The 21,773-nt window shown below is 33.0% G+C and overlaps 1 protein-coding gene across 2 annotated transcripts in view; it reads right to left on the bottom strand.

Moving 5' to 3' along the window:
- The window catches only part of CSMD1 (CUB and Sushi multiple domains 1), a 1,072,714-nt gene that overhangs the window by 5,714 nt on the left and 1,045,227 nt on the right, over positions 1-21,773 (bottom strand). Inside the window, exons 61-68 of one of the 2 annotated variants that reach the window (XM_014869526.2) lie at positions 20,778-20,951; positions 18,262-18,335; positions 15,134-15,245; positions 13,878-14,057; positions 12,151-12,195; positions 8,144-8,305; positions 6,985-7,097; positions 6,139-6,226 (exon numbers count right to left, since the gene is read on the bottom strand). In XM_014869526.2, coding sequence (XP_014725012.1) covers positions 6,139-6,226; positions 6,985-7,097; positions 8,144-8,305; positions 12,151-12,195; positions 13,878-14,057; positions 15,134-15,245; positions 18,262-18,335; positions 20,778-20,951 — 948 coding nt within the window. The remainder of the gene's footprint in view (positions 1-6,138; positions 6,227-6,984; positions 7,098-8,143; positions 8,306-12,150; positions 12,196-13,877; positions 14,058-15,133; positions 15,246-18,261; positions 18,336-20,777; positions 20,952-21,773) is intronic. The other variant, XM_088162298.1, reaches the window with a different exon arrangement.

Below are 21,773 nucleotides of genomic sequence, written 5' to 3'. Positions count from 1 at the left end.
AGCATGCAGAATCATATAATATTGTTAATGTCACTTTATAATATATCAATAACTATCAAAATTATTTGAAAATAGCATTCAGAAAGTAAAATGATTATGAAATAAACTGACCATGACTCAATTTAATAAAGTTAAGTCATTTAACTTCTGAAAAACAAATTAATTCTGTAAAAGCACTGTATTCTGGCAGTCTTAATATTCAGCTTGGAAACAACAAGCAATGTAAGACCACAACAAACAAGAACAAGGAAGGAAAAACTGAGGTGACTGCAATAAACCACTGGTTCTGCTGGGCTCAGTAACCCTCCCAGGTCTGCACCTATGTCCGTGTTCCTCTGGCAGGTGTGTTTGCACTGGGATAGAACAGCACAGAGAATGCAAATGCAGAGGCTGTGGCATGGCCTCCCTGGGCTTCTGCTGTGGACAGGAAGATAACCTGGACTGTAAAGAACTTTGCAGAACACAGGTTTCCATCAGTATCAAGAGACACATTGCTAAATTGCTTCAATAGTTGACCACCTTGGTAATTCAAATTGTGAAGGATGAAAGACAATTTTATGATGAAAAATACAGAAAATTTTATACGAAAAAATGTTTTTTGAGATTCTATGTTCCCAGTTTGAACTCACAGCTCTTCAGAAAGCGATATAGATCCCATTCAAGAAAGAAGGACCAGGACAGAGGGAATGTATAGAGAAAATTGGGCTTGGATATACACAGATATACACAGGTAACTGTGCTTGATATTCCGAGGTATTATTGCTGTTGAGAGTGGAGAAGAACAGGAGACACTGCTGTTTACCTCCAGGAAATGCTACAAACCACCAGTACAGAGTGTTTCAAGCACCACAACTCTCTCATTGATAACAGCAGCATCAATCAGTCTTTTTAGGACTCTAGTGCACACCACTTATACAGCAGAGGCATTGCCACTATACTAATTTCACCAATCTACTAAAACATATAAATAAGTTCAAAAACTGTGAAAACAAACAAACAAACAAAAAAGAACAGAGAAAAACCTAATAATTCCCAAGTAGTGTTCAAGGTAAGATTGGCAACCTGATCTTGTGAGTAGTACCCCTGCCCAAGAACTGGATGATCTTTAAGGTTTCTTCCAACCCAAACCATTCTATGATTCTATGATTTTTTTCCAGTTCAAGTTCAATGCAAAAGAAAAATGAGATTTTTTTTTTTTTCTGTGAGATATCTTTAAACCGTAGATGCTTCAGCTGTTAATATTAAAATACCTTTTGCACAATTAATTTTAAAAATGCACAAAATTTTAGGAAGTAACTAAGTTGCCTTTAAAGTGAAGTCAATCTCCCTAGGAATTTAAGCATTGCCACATTTGATCACTTAAAATACAAAAAAATATTGCACTAGAATCTTTTCCCTGTCCTAATCTTCTGTCATGTTTTAGAGCTCTCTATATATTTCTCTGCAGAACTGGTGAAGGAAAATATTTTCAAATTAATAAACCTATTATTGTGGTAGTTGGGGTCATGTTATGACCCTCATCACACTACTCTAAACATTGAATTGTTTCAGGATACAACCATTTTATAAAAATCTTTGGGATTTAGTGATCCAGTACTTGTCCCAAAACTCTGTTCCCAAAAACAAGCTGTGGAAATACACTTGATGTAAAGTTATGTATTTGTACTGCATTGTACATGTACTGGACATTTTCCAACTTATCTAAATTAAAGACAGACAAACTGTGGTAGTTCCAACAGTTAATACAAGTTTTGGAAGTACTGATTTAAAAGTTTTTTATTGGTTAAAAGTTACAGACTCTAAAAAACCCCAAAAACTCAACACATTCAGTTACTACTTTCTTCATCCTTTACCGCCACAATATCCAGCTGTTTTACCAATTATTTGGAGTAATTAATAAATAATATGGTAATTATAAAATTCATTGAAGTTCATCAATAAAAATCTGGAATATGCAAACTCTTATACTGGTTCACATTTAATACTTCACTCAAAACTCCTACTAGAGGTAATCACATATTCTATATCTCTACAGTTTTTTAAGTACCACACTTAAGGTAACAAAACTTGACATTTTTGACTGGAATTGACCAGGTTCAGACTGTGCACTGCATGTGTTTTTCATTAGGAAAAGAAACTTCAAGAAAAACATTATTCAGTTTTGAATAATCTGAATTTTAGTCCTGTATGAGACTCAGTATAAATTCAACATGGTCTGGTCTACTTATTATATTAATTTTCAGAGCTGTTTGTGATTAAACATATCCTGATGTTAATTTTGTCATTCTCCTGACAGCATTATCATGATAAGAAATGGAAAGCATATTGTACTGCCCAAATTAAGGTAGTAATTGTTACCACATCTAAAAACAGAGAAGTGGGAATACCTAACTATACACACAAAACACACACACAAAATGTATGCAAAAGATAATTTGACTTACTTTTCATTAAAACAGCCATACTTTGTCACTGGGAAACGTGTTATTTAAGAGCTGAATGTTCTGTAAGATTATAAATGTTTTTGTGTTTAAGATGGCTTTAGCCTCCTAAAACAGCAGCAGTCAGGTGAGTTCAAATTTTGATAACCCATAGAGAATTTTTTAAAGTAAAAGTTGTATACTTTTATTCTTGAGGTATTTGAAAAGTATTGTAATTTATACCTAATAGAAAATAATATTTTTTGAACAAAATACTGTGCAACCTGATCTCATGGTGGCAACACTGCCCTTCTGACCCAAGCCATTCCATAATTCTCTGATTAAAAACCTTTTCTTATCATTGTTTGGATATATCATATGTATTTCTCCTTTGACTCCTAGTTCAGGGTTTCAGTTACTCGGGGCATCTGTACAGCTTGGCTCAAATTTACTAAGAGAAATGCTGTTCAAGTCAGAGAAAGTGCGACAGCAAAAGCCATGCACGATTAAGAAAAGTAGAATTACACGCCTAAGAGTAATTTCTGAGACAAGAATGGTTAGCAGGTCAAGGATTAAAAAGAAAAAAAAATGCCAACACAGAAGGCAATTCAGCAGCTTCCAAAGAACAACATAGGCTGGAATTTCTTCACCTGACTGAACCTGCCAGACAGCAAAGATTCTTTGGATAGGTGCCTCACTGGGTGTAGACGTGTGCTACCACACAATTTCATAGCTCATTATTCCAGATATATTTTTGTTTTAGCTTACACACAACAGCTCTGTACTCTGGAGCTTTCAGTACTCTGGTTAGATGTAGAGTTTCCTTGTGAATGATGAAAACTGTGTGAAATTATCCGGAGAGGAAGGATGATTTATAGAGTGAAATTTAAAATTCACATGTCTCATGATATTCAACACTATAAAGAGTTGATTAATTTCCAGTAATGGATGTGTATTCCACAGCCATTGATCTAATATAACACAGATGCAAATTAATTATGTATGTTTCATTTTTTGTTAATATGTTATGTCAATCTAGACAAGTCAAAAAGTACTTTGAGAAAAGAAAAAAAAATTGAAAAATAGGTGAGTCATTGTATTTCTCCAGAGAAAATAAATACAGGAAAATAATAATTTTGTGAAGAAGGTTTCTCTTCTCACAAAGCCACCTTTTTATACAATTTTAAAAGAAGTGTCTAGACTGGAATGAACAAGATTTTAGAACAAACACCTCCTAGAAGTTTAGTGTTGAGGCATAGGTACTCAACAATTGCTGAAACTGAACTTAGCCACACACTTGCAGCCTTTAGAAACCAAGTTGCTATAACACAAAAGACAAAAAGCCCTCAGAAATTACTGATTACTTGGCAAAAGAGGATAAATAATTTGGTGTCTCAACTTGGGCCTCTTAAGAAGGATCAGGTACAGTTCTAGTTCTCTAAACAAACATAACAAATCTCTTTGTCCTTAGGGTTGTTTCCTAAGGCTACAATGAAATTGTTTCTGAGAGAGGATAAAAAGTATTAAGAAAGAAAAATTCTTACTGTTTTCATGTCATTAAGTTCCAAGACTGAACATACTCAGTTGTTTGAGCACAGTTCTAATAATGCCAACATTGTGGGTTTGATTGCTGTATGAGTCATTCATTTAAGAGCTGGGCATGATTTTCCTTGTGGGTCCCTTCCAACTCAGAATATTTATTCTGTGATTCTGTGATGCCCACAGAGACTAGTCTTTTTCGAGCATTGTGTTATAGAAAATGATTCATCAAATTCGTTGGTCTTTCCCACTTAACCAAGTAGTTCTCCATAAATGCTGTCTTTGAAGTATGCTTGCAGATGAAGAATTTCATATTGCTTTATGTATGCACCAGTTTATGTATACTTTTGATTTACTCTAAAGGCGGAAAATAATTTAACTTAAAAACCAGAAATATGTTAAGTCTTCAGACAGAGGATATATGAGATCATCATCTCAGCAGAATATTCATTAGCAGAATAAATTTAAAAAAAAATGCAAATTACCCTTGCATATAAGAGAATATTGACAAATACGACCTGTATTGGATGGAAATTTACTGTTTCCTTTTAGTTGTTGATTATTCAATAGAGAATAAGCAATTTATAGAAAATCAGTGTCTATTTAGCAATCTTGTAAAAGAGATGGTATCTGCATTTGCAGCAAGGTCTCTACCAAGATGTCAAAGCTGAAGATGAGAAGTCCTCAGTTGAGAAATGCAGGATTAACTTGGACACTCCAGCTCCTTACTTGCCTTATACAAGCTGATCTCTTATATTACAGCTAAAAAGGGTGATATGGACAATGTTTGCCACTGCTATAGAATACATCCACTGGAGAATTCTGTAACTGCTTAATTTTCTGCTTATTCTTCATTTACCACCATGAGTTATCAATTTCACATAGAATCAAACTCTTATTTTAGGTAGTTGGCAAACCATGGATATATTTTTTGATCTTGCTTAAGAAAATAGCAAATACAAACATACACCCTCCTCCAAACAAAAACAACAAACCACATTCTTACTGTTTCAAGATACCAAAGGCTGCTTAACAGACACTTCTTTGAACAAATGTTGATGATCTACTTTTACAGTGTGATAGCTAAAATCAGAAAGCGAAAGCAGTTTAGATATTACAGTAGTAAAGACTACATGAAAGAAGAGGCAGACAAATAATCTGTCCCACACAAGAGTTTACTCTGAAGATTGAACTTGTATTTGGCTTCAATATTTGGCAGTTAGGCTGGGACTCTGAAGATGTGGGTTTTTGCCCCTAGTCACCAAACATACTTAGTTATTTAAAAGAAGGCCAAGACGAGCAAATCCGTAGCAGAACTGCTATTACAGTACTTAACAGAGCAAAGAAGTACAAGAGAGATTCAACGGAACTCTAAAGAGCACGGGGTACTGCACCAGTGAAGCTAATGGAACCAAGGCAATTTATAAAATGTACAAATGTCTGCCATAGAGGTATTGGCATATAGGCTGTCTCCTCTTCCTAGACCAGTATATTTCTGTGTGTACATACCATGCTTTGACCACTTTGCAGTAGTTCCAGGATCAATAAATGCAGATGCCTACACTTGGTATTTGCCAAAAATATTTTACGAGTGAACAAGTAAATGCTTCAGTTTTTAATGATAAAACTATTTTATGAGTAAAATAACTAGTCTCATACCAGCTGCTAGAGAACTTGAGTCCATAGTTGTAACACATAACTCAGACACTCATTTAATTTTTGACAATGAAGTAAAATTCGATCCAAATACATATACATTCCAAAAACATCCACCAGCAACAGCCACTCTCCAAATGACACTGTCAAAATTAGGGTTTTTTTTCTGTCCTTTTAATTTCTTATATGATTCTGACTACAATTTGTATATTTAAGCAGGAGATGTGTTTGCATTGCATGATATCCCTGGTACTTTCAAAAAGAAATGCACATGCTTGCAATGGCATTCTCTTTAAGAGCATCCTGTACTTATTAGGTTAATACACTAGAAAACCTCTGATAGTAACATGTTAAGCAGAGTTAAATTAGGATTTAACCTGTATATTTCAAATATGCATATTTTTAATAGGAGTAGTGTAGAATAAACATGCCTACTGCAGCTAGATATCTGAGTAATTCTTTGAATTAATTCCTGCAAGGCCCCAAAAGATGATACATATTAAAGATATATGAAAGCATGTACCTTGTCTTTGGAGCATAAATTTTCCAAAGTCTTTTCCATGTATATCACCTTGATAGGTAAAAACTCCTCTTTCAAGCCCTGAGGATACCTAGAATATGTTGAAACAAACAAAAAAAAAATCTGAAATTAATAAATAACAACATTTAGCCATTTGCTTTTCTGTCTTGGAATAGATAATATGGAGCCCAGATCTCCACTTTTTAGCCTTTAAAATATTAGTGAATTTTCTATGCTTGTACAATATTTATTATTTTAAATATTTTATTTTATTTATTTGCCACGGTGTTAAACAAAGTTTCAAGATAACACCTGGAATGATTTAAAAATATCTAATGTATAATTCTGGGGTTTAAAATTCTTAAAATGCCATACTCATAATTGAATTAATATGCAGCTATAGAAGACTGCTGAATTGTCAGATGTAAAACTATTTTCCACAGGAAGAAACATGAGGCAGAAAGAAGAAATGCAAAAAGTTAAACACTTTTCCTTCAAGATTAGGTGCACTTCTATTACAGTAAACTATTTACCAAACCAAAAAAGGACAATATTGCTAAAGGTAAAATTCCCACTCCCATCTAAGGAAACAAGGCAAAATGATGGCAAAATATGCTGATTCACTCCTTCTCCCCTTTCATAAATGAAACATTCTAATCAGAGTACAGCAGATAGAAGTTTGTATACATATTTTTGAAAGAAAAAGGTAATCAATCTCTACACTGACATCCAGAGTGCTGGTTTACATATTTGTAGTACAAAAAAAATGGATGTCGTTACATAGATAATCAGAAATTACTTCAGAATTTAATCTCAGTCATCTTTATCCATGGCAATCTGGGTACTTACATAACCATCTAGTGCCCAGTTGTCGTTTTCATATTTGCTTACAAATATGTCACTTGGTCCTTTAATTTGAAAAACTTTCAAGAGCAAATGGGCTTCTTCCTTCTTGTAAACGCCTATTAAAATAAAGGATGCAAAACATACCTTTTAAACAAGTTTTCAACCAGTTTGTTCAAATATCCCATCCAATTTAATTATATTGCTTTAGAACTAAAAGAGCTTGCAGAAAACATTCTGTAATAAAAGAATTTCATAACATAGAAAACCTCAAGATTTAAAGTACTGTAATGGCTTGATCTTATTTAACTCATCCTTTTCTTCATCATATTTTATAAAAATATGCAAAGATAGGTTTGTATTGTTTAATTTTATACAAATCAGAGCAAGAAAAGTTGTCTTTTTTATACAGTATTTCAATAATTCTGAATACAGATAAAACTCCTTTCCTGGAATTTCCTTGAACTGGAAAAAAATGGATTTTACTGACATCACACCAGTATATTGCTGCAGTAGATATTAGTAGTGCAGTGAAAGAAAATTCCTATTTGGCAAGAAACTACTGCAGTTCTCTCTGAACTCTTGACCTTAAAAGATAGTGATAGCTGATAATGTTCTTTTCAATATAACTATGACGAGAGGCTAAATCTGAACTTCACAGTTAGATTTGCAGAAAGGAAGGCATGATGTTGATTATAAGGTATGCATAATTTATGATGTTATTTCATTATCTTTGCCTATTTTATGCCATGCCATTATTAATACCACATTGTTTTAAGGTGGATATTAATCACTATTGATTAATTGAGCTTTCCAATCGTACAATTCTTAATATCCCTATATTATGCTTTATCTGCCACTTCAGTATTTCCTGTGAGTTCAACACACCAATGCTTTCTAGCAGTCTGAGATGAATAAACCCTATTTCAATATCTATTTGAAATATAATGACTTAAATAGATGGATGAATGAATATGAAATGACTGAGGCCTGTGCAGACCATTTTGCTAAAAAGCCTTCTTTTTGCAAAAGAAAATTATTTTTTAGCAAAAATATAAAGCTCGTTTCATTTTCCATTTGAATGAAAATGCATCAAATCAGACAAGATTAAAAAAATAACAAACAAAAAAACCACAGCTTCTTTAACACCAAATTCTGAACCTACCTGATAGTTTGAGTTGGATGTTGGATGCCTCAATGAATGTGGCATTCACTTTGCTGCTCGTAGTATTGAACCAATCAACAGTGAGAGTAGCAGGCTGTCTTTTTCCTAAATATTCATAAAACCCTTTCCACAGTGAATTTATAAAAAACACATCTGAAGGAACTAAATAAAAGGGAGGAGGGAGAAACAAATGAAGAAGTAAACTACAATGAAATAACAATCTTTTTAGCCATACTTATGCTCATAATTTTTTTTGACAAATCAATCCACTGTTCTAAGAACATATTACAGTAAAAATTTTAAAAACAAAACAGACGATATATCTAATAACTTTTCCACACAATTGCCTATAATATACCAAACCTGTCCATCATGGTACATGTTCTCAAATAACCTCACACTTTATAGCTTGTGTGATTCAGTGAATGTCCTCAAGACTGTGAAAAAAAAAATAAAAATAAACTCTTCCCCTAAAGCCCTGTACCTTTAAGGTATAAGGAAAAGAAATATAATATTATTCTGAAATTCTTTCTTTTCCTGGAAAGAAACACTGGTTTAGGCTATCCCTTTTGTTTCATGGATCTGTTGAGCACTGTGTGTGATTTTCAACTGAGTATCAAACAAAATTCAACTGAATTGACTGAATTTCTGGTACAGTTGTATCAGTCATTTTTAGACTTCAATGCTTTTTCCATACAATATTACTGCACCTCTGAACAGTGAAGTTTTCAAACAATGAAACTTTTTTGATTTAAAATAAACTTCCATTTCTCAGCAACTGCAGTTTGAACTATCTGAAGTAAAAATCCTACAAAATGAAGCATGAATTATTGGAAGAAGTATATGTGTTTGGATTATTTATTCAATGCAACTGGTATCTTTCCTCTACAGAGAAAAAAATTATTTAGTTATTAGATGTTATATTTTAAACTGTTTAACTAATCACATCATATCTTGACAAAATGAAAGCCCTAGCAAGTACTTCCTGCACCCTTACTATTCATGACTGCTACAAATTATATTTTCTAAATAGCTAAAGACTGACATTAGAAGTGTTTCACACTCTTCTAACTAAAATATTAAATTAAATAATCGGATTTATTTTTGTATTTTGTCAAACTGAGCACATATAAAGGCAGCTGTCTTTACTGAAGGAAATTTATCAGTGCAGGTGTTCTCTGTATCCATTTTTTAAAATTGCATGGATATTTCCTCCTCTACTTTATCACTTATCGCAAAAATGAATCACAAAAGAAACCCAGGGCAATATTACTTGATATGAGGTACATCTAAAAATCATAGGGCTGATTAGCTGTTGACTAAAAAATAAGTAACTTCTTCCATGTCTCCTGCCTTTAAGTCCTGCAAAAGTCACCAGCAAACGTTCAAGCTCAGAGGAAAGATTTTAAAACATTATTAGCATGTCATTGGTTCTATCACTGGTTTCCAAATGAGCAGAGACATATTAAATGGTTTTGAGTGTAACTTTGAATAGCTTTGAATAACTGGAAGTGTTCCATTTCCAAAGTAAAAGTCAGTGGGGCTTTCCATAAGGTTGCCTCAACTTACTACCAAAAATCTGAAGCATTACATTTCAATTGGTATGTCAAAGTCCTTAGAATCTGTGTAATTTCTGCAAATACATGGATTCTGTAAAGGGTATTTCAGACACTTTTTCCTATGCATTTCTCATTTTTTGCTACAATATTGCATAGCTAAATTTGAAATTTGGTATTCTAAAAAGGAATATTATAATTATTTTTATTTGTCTATGTATTTAATTGAAACTGTGTGTCTGACATATTCCCATGAAGATGAACATCCAATATTAGTGGTGTGAACCAGAGAGGTACTATGTAAGACTTTTATAAAGATCACCATAGTTTTATAAAAGACTCCATACTCTCACCACATTTTAGCATCTTCAGTACACAGTTTGTCTAACAAGCCTACCACTAATAGATGTTAAGCTTTACAAAACAGTAACACTGACTCAGTATTTACAGAGTTTGCACTTGCTGATGAACAGAATCAGTGAATCAGTGGGGGAATTGTACCACTGCTTCCCCAGTCATGTTTTTTAAAACATTAAAACGCAAGTGCTGCAGTCCCCAGGGATGCTGCTTTGGAGAGGCTCTGAGACGATTGTGCTGAGCCCTTACAAGGTCCCTGCCTTTCCCAACCCCTGTGGGCAAACGCAGAATGAGAAAAATGAACTGGCTATTAGTATTCCAATACTGCACTGGCTGCACTGATTGTTCTCAGAACATGACAATTGGGAAAATCCATGGCTGCTCATTAAAACAGCTTCCTAACTATTTTTGTGAAGACTATACAAAGCAGTGAGAACAGTGGAAGCCAAACAGAGTAATATAGTTCTTAATTCTCACATGGATATTGTAAGAATTCTTTAGTTGCAACTTATACTCAATCATGTAAGAATATCTACTATTTCTTATGAAGACATTAACTCTGCCAAAAAGAAAAAAAAAACCCACACCAAAAAACCACCAAAACAATAACTTGCATTCAGTTGTCTAAAGGCCAAAAATCAGAACACAAATCTATTCAGTTACAGAAACTGTAGTTTACCAACAATAGCTTAAATCTGTTCAAAATACAGTTGGCAGCAAATCAAATTGTATCAGAAGTCAAGATAACAATATAAAGAAAGTCTTTCAAAATACACAATGTTCTATAACGAAGAGCATTAACAATTTAAAAACACATAATAATAATAATGCAGAGCTATTTTTTGAAAACCACTTAAAACCTTTTCTTCTTAATTACTGTCATTTGTTACAATTTCACTTTTCTGTTTACTATTGTTGGCACTTTCAATCACAATTTAATTTTTTTGTAGCTTTTAAACAGTACTTATCAAAACTAGTTATAAAGGACATGTTATTGTGTGAATTGATACTGACACTGCATAGTGAATATATTTGGAAACTAGGTCTACATTTCAATTTGGCATTGAAACTTCAAAACCTGTGTGGTAGCACATTAGTGCATACCTTAGGTGTGTGGTGAGGTGAAGCCTCCAATAAATGAAGACTGTATATTAATTATAATGAAGGAACTCTATATCCTGCTTTATTGTGAGTCTGTAGAAGTAATGCTTTTCAGAAAAGTTCATTTATGGGTTCACTTTCACTAATAAACTCTCCAGGAAGGTTAATTATTAGCAGAAATACCTTTTTATCCCATCTACTCTAGAGTCCTTCTGTGAATTGCCATGTGTGAGCCATTAATCTTATTTTCCCTGCAGCTTTGCTAAAAATCAAAATATAGAATTGAAAGCTCATTTATTTGGAGACAACTCTGCTTATTGTTAAATAAGTTAATAAAAAATATTAGGAATTTCATTTTCTGAATGAGGATTCTCAGATGCATTTGTCTATTTTGTCACTGGCAGGAGGAACAGGTTAACTGCCAACATGTTAGTGAGGTGGCATAGAAAACAGTAATGCTTCCCTGCCTTGCCACCTGCCTGCTGGTTCACACTGTTTTGGAAACCCTGTCTTGGAGTACATGGAGGGTTTCTTTGAAATGATGGCCAAGAATATTTACAAAATATGGTTTTGGAGTGGGTTTTTTAATATTTCTTACAACACTTACAATATAAAGGGCAGAACTGTGACTGAATGTAATCCCTGCAATTATAGTATGCACTCATTATAAGGCTCTCCATTATAGCAATCACTCTGATATAAAACTACATCAAATCTGGGGTTTGTGTATATAAACTTCTTTTGTCTGTTTGAGAAGGGATTTTGAGCAATTCACAAAATTGGCACTACAGAAGTTTTAAAAAAGTTCTTTGTGAAAGAATTTCATAGATTTCCCATGTCACCTGTTATTATGAAAGACCTCATAATTTATATTCCTCAGAAATTAGTAACAAATACTTCACTGAAATATTGGAGTAGTTTTATTATCCATAACAATCTTGAGTGTAAATCAATTTAATTTATTTAGATCTAAAGCTCTTCTTGTATACAAACCTGGAGTTTTAGTTATTGTTTCATTAACTTCTCTCACTCCTTTACCTACAAGTAAAAAGACAAATTATCATTTTCATGAACATATTTGTGTGGTTTTTGTATGTTTGGTTTTTGTTTAAATAGAATGTTAAAACAATACCTGTTGGATGCAATCATCTTTTATCCAATAGAGTCACTTTTAAAACAGAAACAACTTGTCTTGAACACTTTACATATTTAAAGCTATCCACTTGCACAAAAATATCAGAAAATCATTTATGTAAACAATATTTTTACTGTGGAAAGTTGTCAGGCTAGCTAAGTATATCATACATTTAGGGCTAAAATGTTTATATCAGTCCCAGTGCTATAAAAGAGAGCCTTATAGAGGGGACAAATACTATATCTAATTATGAATAATACTATATTACATATAGTAAAAATTGTGTTAAGAAAGACTGATGCATTTATGACACAAAGCAGCAAGAGCCAGATAGCTTGATTCATATAACAGGATCAGATACCATGGGAAAGAGACACAATTTGTGAATTAAAAAGGTGTAATTGCCTATATTCTGGTGCACTTAGCAAAGTTATGTTCATTGATCCTAATGAAATTCTGGACTCGTGTTTTTGCACATTAGAAAGGAGAGTGTCCCATTGGAAGACTTGGTCTTGAATTGGGGTTTTTTTCTCTTTAGGAGCAGAAGTTCACTAATTAGACTGATCAAATGTTAAGAAAGCACAAAAAGTGTAGGACATGCAATGAGAATTATACCTAAAGACTGTAATCCAACCTTATAGAAATGTTTACTGCATTTTATCTTCAATAAATAAAACAAGAAATCCCAAACAAAAGATCATTTATCTCAAATTATTTATTATACAGTATCTATGAAAAATTATCGTTTAGGGACACAGATTAAGGATAAATTCTGATATGTAGATCATATGACAATGCTGAATCAAAGAAGCCTGCCCTTTCATCGACAAAGAATAAATATTGCTCAAATATCAAAACTATTCAGCACACTTTGATATATTAAAATTAAAAATCATACTGCAAAAACTTTCCCATGGCATCTATTTTCCCACTATTCATATTCTAAAAATAATTTTATTTTATTTTTCTGAATTGAGAGCTAACAGCTTTGTTGATTTACATGTGAAGAGCAAATTCAGACCTCATAACTGTATACTTAGATCTACTCTAGAAAACTATGTGAAAGTTACACTGATATAAAAGTGGATTATAGTGTAGAGATTTTTTTTCTTATTTTATAGTTCATTCTTATTTTATAAGATTTCCTTAGACTAAAAGCATACCTGCATGAATCTAAAAGTTAGGATATTGAATAACTTTTCTTGTTCTTATAAAAAATCATATACTAAGCACTGAATACATTGAAATGCTATTTAAAACTGTGACATAAAGATAAATGCAGTTAAAAGTAATACTTTATATTGTTTAGGCTTTGTTTGCTGTTGTTAAGGGTAAACATATGTATATGTGCCTGTGCACTTGCAAACATATATCCCCTTTTCTTCCTCCATGAGTTCTAGATGTTATGTTCACTTATGTTGTTGTGGTTTCTTCACAATTTCTTTCATAAAATAAAATCTGTTGTTCCATGTGTGTCATTAAATAGTAAGTGGAAAAATTTTATACTATTAAATAAAACAAAAGTGTCGGGAAAAATTAATTCAAACCCAGTAGGATCCATCAAATCACTTGAGTAATGACTTACTTTTACAAATAGGTGATTTTCCTGTCCATTTCATATCTGGTTTACATGTCCGATGCTCTGATCCACCAGCAAGAAAAAATCCTGGCTGACAGGTATACACCAAAGTATACCCTAAAGTGGGAAGGTCAATTGCTTTCACATCTACATGTGCCGGTGTCTCTGGCTGCCTGCAAGCATGAGCTGCAAAGGGGTTTGTACAGTTAGAAAATGCAGTGGTAAGCAGTTTCCATAGAATTAGAGTATCCAATCTGAAATAAATGCATTTCAACTCTGGATAGCTTTTTTGCAATGTCAAGTAGCTATTACTTGTAAAAATAACACTCACACTGCATAGTTATATTATTGTGGGATGGAAATGTTACTATTACATACTTTTAAAGAATAAACTGAAATCAAATCATGCTAGACATCAGAAAACAGTTAAAATGAGGGGAAGCACATGCCATTGTACATGGCAGAATGATTGGTCCTGTGAATTATTGCACTGTCACAGCTTCAAGCATCACTTTCCACTCTGTGTTCTGAAAATGAGAGTGGTTATTGTGATAAATAAATGCATTTCAATTGAAATAAAGGTTCCACAAGAATGTTTTGTCATAGAACATTGACTATAACAGATTTGCTTACTCAGTAATTTTCATTCTCTGTGCTACATGGTGTTCATTTATAACAACCCAAAGGTAATTTAAAACAGGATAAGAATCTAAGGTCATTGTAATGAATTACTTTTAGCTTAGGTCAGTGTATTTTAATAAAATAGTTATTTGATGTCCTCCAACCCACTCAGAGCTATAAGTAATTTGCATAACCATGCATATCCCAGAAAAGATGGTTTTTTCTGAGTTCTAGTTTATGATTCACAAAATTCTAGGCAACAAAATAGTTTCATGCATGTTTCAGGTCACTTTCCATTCTTTAATGATCCACTACACACACATACACACACAAAATAAATTCTAGTTTAACTATAGTAGTTAATGCAGTAGGTTAACTGTAACAGATGTTTTGAGTAAAACTAATAGAATTATTGTAACATTAATTTTAAAAAATCTGAAAAATCTTCCTTCAAATTAATACCCCAAATACATCTTTGGTCTTTGAATAGGAAACAACAACAAATATAACATTTAAAGATCTGTTTTAAATGAAGTTTCCCATCCTTGTAGCAAATAATTTGCCATGAATTTCCACATGTATTATTTCATAACTTAAAATTGCACACCGTTCTAAGCCATTAGAATGGGAACCAGACTTACGAATGCATTCAGATTGTATGCCACTCCAAGTTAGGTTAGCAAGACAAGAACGAGTGGTAGATCCCTGAATATGATAACCTTTCCTGCATCTGAAATAGACTGTGCTCCCGACCTAAGGATCAAACCAGAATGTTAGACAGAAGAACTATCCATCAGGTGTAGTCAGATATCAAGACAGTGACAGGTTAATACAATTTTTTTTTCAAAAATAAAAATTTCTGCTTCTTACAGCTTCTAGAGCTACACTATTTTTTTATTAAATTAAATGGTCAGGTAATTGATTGTTTTGTGATCTTATTAAAGCAGTATGTGGAAAAAATATTGACAAGGCTGTTTTTATGGAAAGGCACGATATTCATGCATTTCTGCTGGAAAGTTTTTCTTTGTGAGAGAAGCAAACTAAATGTCTGAGATGCCTCTCTTCCCTGTACATCACTGCATATATTTCAATAGAATTTGACCATCAAGTCACTTTCAAAGGTTTTTCATTGTGTGATGTGACTAAATATGGGATTTTTTAGAGTGAAAAGAAAAAAATCCTACGAAGAACTGTTTCATCTACTAAAACATTCACTAGAGAAAACTCCAGGTGAAAACTTATTACACTGCATTTATTATTGTTAAGTTTTATTTGAGATTTTCAACTAGCAGAGTGAAGTCATGGAAAGTCTTCCTATGTTCAAATATGATATGACCTTCCTCAAAAAAGGTAAAATAACTGAGAAAATCGTCTTTATATTTCAACTGGGAATAGAAATCCATGAAAACTTAATTGAAAATTGCAGGTGAGAAAGAATTTTCTTAAGAGATGAGAGAGAGAGAGATTGTGTAGAAAGTTCTAATAAAATGAACTTATTGATGATACTGACAAAAGTAACCATAATGTAATTCCAGTCCAAGTTATTTGAACGGGGCTAATCAGTAAAGTAATACTTTTGTTTCGGATTTAAAAAATCTTGGTAATAATAAATAAACAAATTAGGCAAAATTGACATTATTGGAAATTATATTACTTTAAAAAAGTAACATATACATAAATATGAGTTGCAAATAAGTAGTGATCAATGTGTGTAATAAGACCTTGCAGTGGTAGAAAGGGAGATACTTCTGCATTGCAAATGTCATAGAAAGACTTCAATAGAAATCAAAAATTAATATCTTCAAAAGTAGCTACCTACTATCTATACACTCAATTATATAAAACCTGCTTATCATGAGACATGTTTAGCAAGTGCACACCATTTCTCCCAGAAACAGCTTGGGAAAATCACTTGTGTTTTTAAAGGTCATATTACTGATATGGCTTTGTAGACTTATGTCTTTCTATCTATTTGTAAACATATTACTCTCTTTATCCTGCCAAGGACACACAGCACGTCTTTAGTAGGGAATAGAAGAGTGTGTAGCTAGTCTTGAGTCTAAGTTACTTGTGGCATTTCTGGTATCTCACTGTAATAACAAGATGCAAATCTTTTCTCAGTGCTCCAAAAGACCAAGCAAAAAGTAACATAGGTTTAAGGTAGTTAAAGAGTTATAATGCTTTTTCATTTTATTGGCAAAGGTTAATAAGAAAGCAGCATACTCTTTGTGTAGTACTTGGATGAAAAACATTGGGGGCATTCATAAGTCACAATGTAATGAAGCACAAAAGGCAAAGAATATATGGGGCAAGATGTTGGTAGACAGGAAAACCCCACAAAGATCTATTGCCTGTCATCACACTGTTCTATCATCAGGAAGGACTGCTCAAAAGTGTTTTACAGAAGTTTGGCTATATCATACAAACAGGAAGCCCACGAATAATGTGTGAAAAAAAACCAAAACAGTCTAGTTCCATAGCCATTAGAGAGAAGTTGCCATGTTGTGGAAGTTGAGAGTGAACACATACTGGAGAAAGACTTAATGCACAACAGAGGAAGACTTACTATGGCCTCTAGAGGTGAATGGGAAGAGAAGATCAGTAATGAGCATGAACATGAACAACAGACAGTAGAACAGTGAATTGACCACTACAATTCTGCTTTTTAAAGACAATTTCTGAGGCAGATAAAAGGGGGAGAGAGAAGAAAATAACCCTGTGATAAAATTAGGTGCAAAAGATAAGAGTTGTTTTTGAAGAGAAAATGGGGACAGGTAGAGGATCAAGATGAGACATCAGAAAGACAACTGCACCTATTACTGGAACTAGAAGCACCTTGGGTAAGGCCACAAGATGTGGCTCAGGGAGAAGTGCCTTAGTATCTGTTAGGCAGGCAGGAGAAGGCAAAGAAAAGAGCTGACAGTCATAGCAGCAAAAGACAGAAAAATTGCAGGAGAGAGAGGCTACCAATAACCAGAGGAACTTACAGAAAGGACTTTTTGGGAAACAGTTTTACTAATTTGGTTGAAATGGGCACACTGGCATAGGCTCAGAAATAAACAGCAAACCCAAACAGAACTTATTTCAAATTTCAGTTACACATATTTATACCTGAAAATTCTATCCACACAGTTTATCAATCTATATAATTACTGTGGATTGGTCATTGCTGCATCTACAATTATTTCCTCAGTCCTCAGTCACTTTTCTGCCTCTCACTTGTTAAACTAACAACTTGCAAGGAATTTGGAAATTATAGAAAGGCTATTCATCACAGAGAACCTGGACACAACGCAGAATAATTTTATCTTCTCTGACTGAATAAAATATAACATGAATTTCTAATTTAGTAAAGCCACTTGCTGACTTTTTGTCAAGGACTACATGGCCTTTGGATCACACAGGTCTTCAGTTGTTAGGTATTTACCGACCATTCATCAATGTATGAAAGAATTATTATTATAAGGCAAGGTAATTATATTATGTCATATCATATTAAGTAATCAATTTATAAATAGCCCTCCCTACTGAAGTCTCCTAAAGGATTGAATGCATGATATATTGCAGGGTTAGAAGCTCTTTCTTTAAGCTGAATGTTTAAAAAAAACTTGGAATGAAGAATGAGTTTTTATTAAAAAGAGGGTAGAAATTTCCCAAGGTTTGCATCAGACATTTAAGACTACAGATAATGTTTCTAAATAAATATCTTATGTAATTATTAAATACATTTTCATTTTAGAAAGCTAATAAATAATAACTTAAAAATTACCTCATAACCTCTGGAACTATTTTGTATTCCAAAATGTGGAGTACCAGGGTCAGTACACGTATTGTGAGCTGGATCTAATGAGGAATGTGAAACACAACACATATATTACAGTACGGAAAAAATATTCTAAAACTGTTTGCAATGATTAAATAATTTCATCAATGTCTAGTGATGACAAGAATTCAATTTTTAATTGAATGTGTCTTTTTCTGTATGTTACACTAGTATTTCCAATTAAATTATCAAGTATATATCACAGTGATTTTTTTCAGTATATTGTCATTATTTTAAAATATTTTTGCAGGTATTTCTGGTAGTGCAGACTTTACAGTTAGGATTACAATAATTTTTAGAAATCTAATCCTTTTAAATTTCTTTGAATCCATAGTATATTTCATTATTCACATTGCAGTTGGAATTATACAGAGAAATCTTTAGAAGTATATATCTTTGTTTTAAATGAACTGCTTATTGATAAGTATTTATAAAAATACCCCTCCAAAAAACCAAAAAACAAACAAACAAACAAAAAACAACAACAACAAAAAAAACCAACCAAAACTCCTCAAACCCAAAAAGTCCCACAAACTAAAAAATCCAAACCCATAATCAGCCTGCTTGTTTGTAGCAAGCAAATACTTTTTATTTTTTTATAGGCTTTTTTTCTATGCCACAAAGAAAACAAATTTCTAATGGAGCACCACCTCAATTGTTGCTGGAGAATAAAATTCCCTCCATGAAAAAAGCACATGACAGCAGAGTAAAACTAATTGTTCTGTTTCATGAGACTAATTTAAAGCAGCCTGAAACTATTTTTCATTCAGTATTGCCCATATTCTGGTGGTGGCTTTGGAGGTGCTCAGTCGTATCCACCAGTTAGACAGCACAGAACTTCATCCAGTGGATTTTCCTGTAGTATGTGATTCTCTCTTGTCAACCAAGTCTGCTGTGTGCTGACACTGAATTATGAAGAACACACCTTGTGACTATAATTCATCTGTATCAACTGTTAGTTTTCTGTAGAGCAAAAGTTGAAATTATCATTTACAATAATGTGATATTTCATTTCACTCTTGGCCAACTCCCATTTTCAATATTGATCATCAGTAGAGCATAAAAATTCAACTGGACTGGTATTTACCAAAGGCTTCAAAAGTTACGTGGATGTTGACCTAAAGTATAAGAATAAAATGCAAACATGCTCCTGACATTGAGATGCTTGAACAGCGCAGGAACTTTTTAAAAATTATCAGCAGCTGGAATTTTATTTCTAATAATAGACACATGAAGCTGAATTGAATTTTTAAGATAGGTCTCATCTGAAGAACCCAAAACAAGCAAGACTTCTCAAAGTATTCTAAGGAAATCTTTGCTACCCAGAAACAGGAAAGCTTCCACTATATTATATTTCTAGGTCTAGTTCTCCATATTGCTAACTGCTCTTAACCTTCAAATTACTTAGAAATTTTATCTGTAAATATGTTAGATGATCTAATATTTTTCTTTTACAATAACATAAAAACCATGATGTAAAACTTGTATCTTTGATGAACTATTTTCCATTTGCTTCTGTACTACACTACATAAAATATAAACAGAAATGTCATTATTGCATTTTTAAATTTGATTCTTCTCACAGACCTGGAAAATCCACTTTTTTAAGCCTTTTTGCCTCTGTAGCAAAATATAAGTGTAAAATGATTGCCCAGTTTGAAAAAACTGTGGAGAGAAGTTTTGAATTCATACAAAAGAATTGTGTTGAATGTTATGTCTTAATTTAAAAATACAGGCTGCTTTCAATAATCATGATTACAACCTTTTCCCAGTGTGCCCAGCTCTTTCACACAGCCAATATCTCAGTCACAAAAAACGTATATAAATGGCCTACAATCTACATCTGAATATGTTTGCTTAGAAATATCATAGAGAACGTTTTAATTATAACACTAAAATAATTTCCTCTAGCAAGTCACCCCAAGTGGGATTAAATTCTGATGTCAGTGGAAGTTAAAGGTGTCAATCTGATTGATGCAACATGCTAAAAGCCTACCAGTTGCACAACAGTCAATGAGAAACTGACAGTATTTGGGAGTTCATCAGAATCAGAAAAGATCAGACATGTACATGCCACATTCACAAAGTCGAAAACGCTTTGCTTTAGGATCGATCCTGAAAAACGCCTTTAACTCTCCAGTGACAAAATCTGGTCTTTAATTTGCCACAGTCTTCTGCATATCCAAGAGATTCTAAAAATAGATGGAACAAATTTATGCACTTGCACATATTGATGTTCTGCATTTCCAGCAGACAAGCAACCATGTCAATTTGCAAATAACTTCATATGTGATTGTGTTTATCCTAAAGTTTTTATATTCAAAATATAACCTTATTTAATTAGTTCTTTTTATATTGCACACACCTTTTCTATACTTGGATAGCTAATTGCTAGATTTATGATAGTGTAATAGTTTATCAAGAATATTCTCAGTATAAAATGCATTAGTGGTAATTATTACCAATGCATGTTGGCTGAATTCCACTCCAAGTACCATCTGCTTGACAGAATCTTCTTGAAGAGCCTATCAGAATAAAAGGAGGTCTGCACTGAAAGCTAACTTCAGATCTGTAGGTGAAACTTTTTCCATTGAGGCGTCCTTCTGCTGGAGTACCAGGATCACCACAAAACACAGCTGATACATAAAAATTAAAAGGAAAAAAAAGTATTAAAATCTGCACATGTTTTACCCTGGAGTATTCTATATTGTTTTATCTGCAAGGTAGGCATACTGGTATGAGTTCAAATGCTATGTTCATTTATCTGTTTAGGACTGTGGATCTCCTAAATTCTTGACATCAATTTAAAATAAGTTGTCACTGTTTTAGCTATTGTAGGCATAAAACTTAACCTGGGAAAATAGACCTTTTAATTGAGACACTTGAATATTGATTAGATTTGGATGACAAAATAATCCCAAAGTAGACAATGCTATATTGTAATGCCTAAAAATAGAACCACTTTTCACATCTGACACCCTCAGAAGAGTAGGCTAGAAATTTTTGTCCTAATTAGATAAAAGGAAAAATGTTTATCAGGATCCTAACAAGATTTTGAGCACTCTAAGAGTTGAGTTGACAGATTTAGAAAATGCTGAAAAATAAATACAAGCAAGATATGAGGGTATGTACTAGCCTTCAGAAAGAAAAAAATTGCTTAAAAAGGCTATAAGCTTAAGAGTTAGCATCCTTGTTTTCACCTGTTAATGGAAATGGAAACAGAGAAGTAAAAAGGAAAAGTGTAAGGGAATATTTCAGTCATGCAAACCACAAGTCAAATTCAGAACATCCAATAGGATTACTAGTAAGGGAAATGGTGATGGATCCAATTATATAAAAAGAGATGAGGGTGACTTTTGAGGAAAGGAAGAAGACTGTGACCTTTAATGGGCACAGCCACTCAAATTTCTTAACAAAGTAAGCTTTTTTGGTACAATGAAGGAGAATCCTACAGTAAT

The sequence above is a fragment of the Sturnus vulgaris genome, chromosome 3 (genome assembly GCF_052056855.1).
Source record: "Sturnus vulgaris isolate bStuVul1 chromosome 3, bStuVul1.hap1, whole genome shotgun sequence".
NCBI lineage: Eukaryota > Metazoa > Chordata > Aves > Passeriformes > Sturnidae > Sturnus > Sturnus vulgaris.
This window is presented reverse-complemented; position numbering and strand designations above follow the sequence as displayed.